Consider the following 6,495-nt stretch of genomic DNA (forward strand, 5'->3'; position numbering starts at 1 on the left):
GGGAGTGGAGGGTAGTCCGCTTAGCGTGCAATCGACTCGGGATACTTATAAGATACTACCATGATTTTTTCTTTTTTGTAAAAACTTATCTTTTTCTTTTTAAGAAAATTGAACTATTTGCTGAAAATTTGTTTCTTTTTTGGTTCAAAATTATATACATTTTTTAAACTGCAAATCATACTATTATTCCAGTTAAATATTCCATAAATTTAGTTGAAAATGCCTCTCTTTGATTGAACATCAATGTTTTGGCTAGAAATTTAATTATTCAATTTCTATTTGAAAAATTACATTTTTTGTTGAAAATTCGTCTTTTTTCGTTGACAATTGATTTTTTTTTAAATTTTAAACGTAATTATTTCAGTTTTGGATGATAATTGATCTTTTTTAGTAAAAATTATTTTTTTTTTTGTAAATTCAACAATTTCAGTTGAAGATTCATTGTTTTAGTTGAAAACTTATCTTTTTAGTTTAGAATTCAAATATTCCAGTTGAACATTCATCATTTTAGTTGAAAATTCAAGTATTTCGTTAAGAATACAAGTATTTTGTTAAAAACAAAAATTATGGTAGAAAATTATTCTTTTTGTTTGAAAATTAATTTTATTATTTAAAAATTAATCTTTTTGGTTTTGAAATTGATCTATTTCAGTTGAAGATTCATAGTTTTATTTAAAATAATTTGTTCTGCAATTTTTTGCTTTGTTGTGTTAAAGGATGTTTAGAATGAACGTCATGAATTAAAATAAATGTTTGCGTTTTGCGGCAAATATGAATATGTTACTTTTAGTTGAACGGGAAAATCGAAAAACTTGACCAGAAAAAACTGGGAAATGACCGGGAATCTAAAGTCCTACGCCGAATCGCAATCCTGATTTTCTAAAAATTGAGAATTAAGTTTCTTGAAAAAAATAATTTAAAATAGGAAAAAAAATCTGATAGAGTTTTTCTTATTTTTTGTTCTGTCCCGTACTTATTGACAACACTGGAGAATAGGGGAGCATCCTTGAATTGATGAGTCCACTTTTGTTGAGTACATTGATTTGGTGATCGGCTATCGCATAAAAGACAACTGTGATACGTTCCTACGTATCTAGAAAACGTATTGTTGCTTGGACAATCGAAACAGAGACTTTCGCAAGCTTCTAAATCATTTTTTGGACAAAGTGATAAAACAGGACTTTCAAATGCACCCTGAAATTCAATATTAATTATAAGATTAAAATTAAATGATTAAGTAAGTTCCTTTTAAACTGACAACTCACCCTTGTATCGATATAGTGAATACAACATCTATCAACGTAGATCAGAACTTCAGGATCCGAAGGTTGATACCTAATACTGCCCCAATTATCGTCAAGGGATTTAGTTTTCATTATCGTACCACTGCTGACACATTTCCTGTAGTAAATAAATTGAGATTACAGGTTGAAAAATTTAACAAAGTCGAATTTGATAAAAAATAAATTTAAAGGACAGCCTTACACTTTCATTAGATCCCATTTTGAGATTACTCTCTCAACATTTGCTGTGCAGTATTCGTTGAGACTGACTGGATTTAAATCTGCACTGACGTAAGGAATTGAGGACGTTTGCTTATGAAGTTCGATTAACAACATTTTCTCTTTAAGCCCGGAAAGACTGTACAAGATGCAGTGGTTTTTATAACGTCCTAGAATCCGTGCTGAAATTATATTTTATCAATAAGAGCTACCAGAATTTAAAAAGTAAGTTCGATTTCAACTTTTTTAAAATTTAAAGATCAATTTTAAAAATTTTCAATTCTGAAATCATTCAGTTTATAATGCGTAAGTGTAAAACCTTTTAATTTAGAAAATGTCCGTTTCAGGTTTTCATGTCTAAGCGTACATTTTCAATTCAATGATTTTAAAAATGCAGGTCTAAAGACTTGAACAATTGACAATTAAAATCGTTTGAATTTCAAAATGTTGTATGAAAATATTTAAAGTAAATCAGATGTGAAAATAAATAAATTAATGATTTTTGTTTCAATTCAAAATCCATAGTAGTAAAAATAATGTGAACGTCCGATTAAATCTTCATAAACTATTTTCAATGTTAAGTAATACAAATAATTAAATTCGTGATTAAACGTTTTTATTCAATTTCAAATCATATTCAAATATTGTTTGAAGACTAAAATATTACATTTTTAATACATTCAAATTGAAATCTTTTGGTTAAAAAAAAAAAACAATTTTTTAATATTTAGCAAAAGTTTACTTTTCGTTAAAATGAGCAATTACAAATCAAATATTAAAAACTATTAAATTGAATATTAAATTTTTTAAATTTATATGTGAAAGTGTTTAATTTTTATGTATAAATAACTATTGTCAAATTATTTATTGTATACGATTTTAAATTGGAATAACTCAACAATAAGCGGGGAAACTTAAGTTTTTCTTTTTTGTTTGTTAAATTTCCAGAAGCGCATTTTTTTCGAGTTGTAAATGAGGAATTCGTGGTTATCAATATTTTATGTATTGGAAGAGTAATTTTTTTTCAACATTTTAATTTAACTGGAAGAGAGAACATTTTGGTTAGTACTTTTTTGAATTGGAAAAGCAATTGTTTCTTTTTAACATCTTTACTGAGTTCAAGGGAAGAATTTTTTAGTTTCATTTTTTTTTTTTCGTAAGAGGGTCATTTTTTATTTTTGTTAATTTTATTGAGTTGGAAGGGAGAAAGTTATAGGGTTGACATTTTTCTAAATTGGAAAAGAGAAACTTTTATTTTTAAAATTTTGATAATGCTCAGAAGGAGGAAATTTTGGTTATTTATTTTCTTCTAAATTGGAAGAGGATACTTTTCTTTTTAGGATTTGTATAGATTTGAAGGGGAAGCTTTTTATTTTCAATCTTCTTGACGAAATTGTGAGGGAGGACATTTCGGTTTTTAAATTGTTCTGAATTTTAAGTGGGAGATTTTATAACTTTAATATTTTTATTGAGTTGGAAGCGAGGAAATTTTGGTTATCAATATTTATGAATTGGAAGGATATTTTTTTAATTTTTAACATTTTTATTGAATTAGAAGGGATGCAATTTTTTCCTGAATTGAAATAGATAATTTTTTTATTTTAATATTTTTAAGGAGTTGAAAGGAAGAATTTTTTATTTTCCACTTTTTTATTTTAAATATTTTTTCTGATTTGGAAGAGAGAAAATTTTGTTTGTAAGATTAGTATAGAGTTGGAAGGGAGGACATTCTGTTTATTTATATTTTTCAGAATTGCAAGAGGCCATTTTTTAGCATTTTTATGCAGTTTAAGGAGGGAGCTTTTTATTTTTAGTCTTCTTTCTAAACTGGAGGGTAATTTAAAAATTTGTGTTAAATTAAGAGATAGGAAATGTCGGATTTCAGTTTTTTCTGATCTGTAAGAGGGACATTTTCTATTTTAAACATTTTCGTCGAGTTGGAAGAGTGGAAATCTTGATTTTAATTTTTTTCTGGATTGAAAGAGGAGCATTTTCTTATTTTGAAGATTTGTATCGAGTTGGAATTAAGAAAATTTTGGTTTCAACGTTTTTTTTTACTCGAAGAGGCACTTCTTTTGCTTTGAACATTTTTATTGACTTAAGAAGAAGGACATTTTAATTATTAATACTTTTCTGAATTGGAAGAGGCCAATTTTTTCTTTTCAACATTTTTTGAGTGGACGTTGGGCAAATTTCAATTTGTGTACCGAATTGGAAGAGGGGCATGCTTTATTTTTAATATTCTTAATTATGTGAGATGGAAGAAGGATTAGTTTTAATTTAGAGCATTGCAAGTGATAGCCAAGATTTATATTTTTTAAACCGAAATCTTTAATCTATTCAATTTATAAAAGTTAAAATTTTTTCAGTTTAATGACATTTAATTTAAAACTGTTCAATTGTACATTTTTAATTGTTAATTTTATACGTGTCAATTATTTAGTATTTTCATTTAAAATGTTAGAATTAAAAATGTGTTAAGGTTTAATTTTAATAATATAAGAATTTACAATAGTTTCATTTGCAGTTAGCTTTTCATATTTGATGATTTCAAATAAAAAAATTTCAATTTTCAACCGGAAATTTTTTTTCTTGATTAAAACGGTCACCCTGAATAAAGACGGCAGAAAAAATATTTGGTTTACTCACAAAAATTGTTTGCTATATTGTTCCTTAGTTCATAAAGGACACCATCTAAGTTGCAATTGGCTGCACTTTCGAGTCTCGGTTTCCATAGAAATCCTTCTCGTGATGACAAGGAAGTTGCGACTAACGTTGAAAATAAAATTAACTTATTCATTAATAGCTGGTTTTGCAATCATTTTCCTAATTGTGTTTTTTCTCATTTTTCTTAACTGAATTTAATTCAATTTAATCAGAATATAATTTGAAATAAGAAATCTTACTTAGTTCTTCAGAATATGGAAAAAGCAGAATATTTTCTCCACCATAGCAAATATTTGTTAGAGTTCCACCAGTATAATACCAGTTGTAAGTCTAAAAAAGAGGATTTCATTCTTGTAATAAGAAATTGTTGGTAATGAAATAAAATAATGTTATGTAAAATTATAATTTTGCTAGATATTAATTACTTACACCAGAAAAATAAGGATCGGGATCCAGTTCAACAATTTCAGCAATCTCTGCAACGATTTTTGGTAACGATGTATAGTTTTTTTTATTTTCTTTCAACCACTTTACGTCCTTCTTCTTTGGAATTTTGAAAACTGCAATATATTTCTGATTATAAAATTGAATTTAAACTTATCAATAGGGTGACTTATGATATCCTTTTTGTTTTAGATTGTCCAATACTCTGAGGGAAAACGATTTCTTTTGGTTAGCAAATGATCCCCTATTTTGCCAGATATGAGAAAATATATTTAGAGGTCGCTATGGAACTTTTTATGTAGAAAATTCAAGTTTTTAAATTTTCCATTTCTACAATTTTAACAATCCCATCTTTACCATTTTGTTTCTTTATACAAAAATTGAAGACGGATATTCACACCCTTAAAGTTGAGATTAAGAGGTGAAATTCATCCCTAATTTTCTTTTTTATTTATGAAACTTTCCGGATATTTTTTTTTCAATAATTAGAACATTATTTTTTCAACAAATTAAAAAAGCGATACATTCTTGCAGAAAGAAACTCGCTGTTACCTTATTTTGTATGCTTAATTGAAAAAACAAACATTCTTCACCTAATAAAGAACATCTGATGAAGTTATTACATTATTTAGCTTTGAATACATAACTTACACGAAGTTAAAAAAAAAACCTTTTTACGAATTTTGAAAGATTTCAAGTGAAAAAAATATTGTTCTAAAAATTCCTAAGAAATATTCAAACGAGTTTTTATTTTAAAAAATGAATTTTAAAAGAAAATTTTAAAAGGTTTCAAAACCATTCAATTGTTTTCCTAAAATTACGAACAATGATGTAGAAGATTTTAAATCAACAGGTTTTAATTTTGAAAGATTACTATTTGCATTATATTATTTTTTTAATGAAAAAGATTTCAAACAATTTAAAACGTAGCTTTTTGAAGATTTCGGAGAGAAAATTTAGAAACTTTTAGAAAGTGATTCATATGTTGAAAAATTACTTTTAAAATTTTATTTTAAAACATGACAAATTTTTTTTCAAAACTTTAGGAATAATTCGATTCAATTTAAAAAATATTTAGAACTTTTAGATATTTGAAAAAATTAAAACTATTTTAAAACACTGCAAGATTTCCGAAAATTTAATGAATATTTTTTAGTTTCTCCCAAACTTTTACAAGTCCTAAATATCTTAAATTGACTCGAATGTTTCCTAGAATTTTGTAATATTTTTGAATTTTCTCAAGAATCATAGGAAAATTATATTTCCATAATCTTAAAATCGAATAAAAATAAAACATAAATAGTTATTCAGAATTTTTGTATTGTATTAACAATTATTTTCCCCCTTAAATTATTATTTGGTTGCATTTTTTTGCTTTAAAATTAAACTATTCTGTTGAAAATACGTATGTTTGAATTGAATTAATTTTTTTTATTTGAAATAAAAATATTTTTTATGGGAGAAATATCAACTAATATGTCTTACGTTTTGAAATCATCTTTTTTAGTTAAAAATTCAACTACTGAGTTGAAAATTAACTTCTTTGTTGCAATATTGATTTAACATATCTGAAATCTTTAAAAAATGGTTAACATTTTTTATAATTTATTATTAATCAAATTAAAAAATCAATAATTATGAAGCTAATAAATTTTAAAAAAACATGAGAAACCACAAGTTTTTCATTTACAATAATTGATCAATTTTGTTAATTAAAAAGTTTTTCTCGTAGCCAACCAAAATTCAGGGTCATATGATACCATGATAAAGAATTCCCTGCTTTGTACAAAAAACTCCATAGAGATTTAAAAAAAATATTTTTTCTGTTTAATCTGGCAATAATCATGGGCGAATTCACTATATTTGGGCGGGGGGGGGGGGG

General features: G+C 25.7%; 1 protein-coding gene across 1 annotated transcript in view; it reads right to left on the reverse strand.

Annotated features, from left to right (window-relative positions):
- LOC117169080 overlaps nucleotides 1-6,495 on the reverse strand; it is a 13,612-nt gene that overhangs the window by 5,491 nt on the left and 1,626 nt on the right. Inside the window, exons 3-8 of the mRNA XM_033355198.1 lie at nucleotides 4,599-4,729; nucleotides 4,409-4,499; nucleotides 4,152-4,271; nucleotides 1,486-1,684; nucleotides 1,266-1,401; nucleotides 974-1,194 (exon numbers count right to left, since the gene is read on the reverse strand). Coding sequence (XP_033211089.1) covers nucleotides 974-1,194; nucleotides 1,266-1,401; nucleotides 1,486-1,684; nucleotides 4,152-4,271; nucleotides 4,409-4,499; nucleotides 4,599-4,729 — 898 coding nt within the window. The remainder of the gene's footprint in view (nucleotides 1-973; nucleotides 1,195-1,265; nucleotides 1,402-1,485; nucleotides 1,685-4,151; nucleotides 4,272-4,408; nucleotides 4,500-4,598; nucleotides 4,730-6,495) is intronic.

The sequence above is a fragment of the Belonocnema kinseyi genome, chromosome 3 (assembly GCF_010883055.1).
Source record: "Belonocnema kinseyi isolate 2016_QV_RU_SX_M_011 chromosome 3, B_treatae_v1, whole genome shotgun sequence".
Lineage (NCBI taxonomy): Eukaryota > Metazoa > Arthropoda > Insecta > Hymenoptera > Cynipidae > Belonocnema > Belonocnema kinseyi.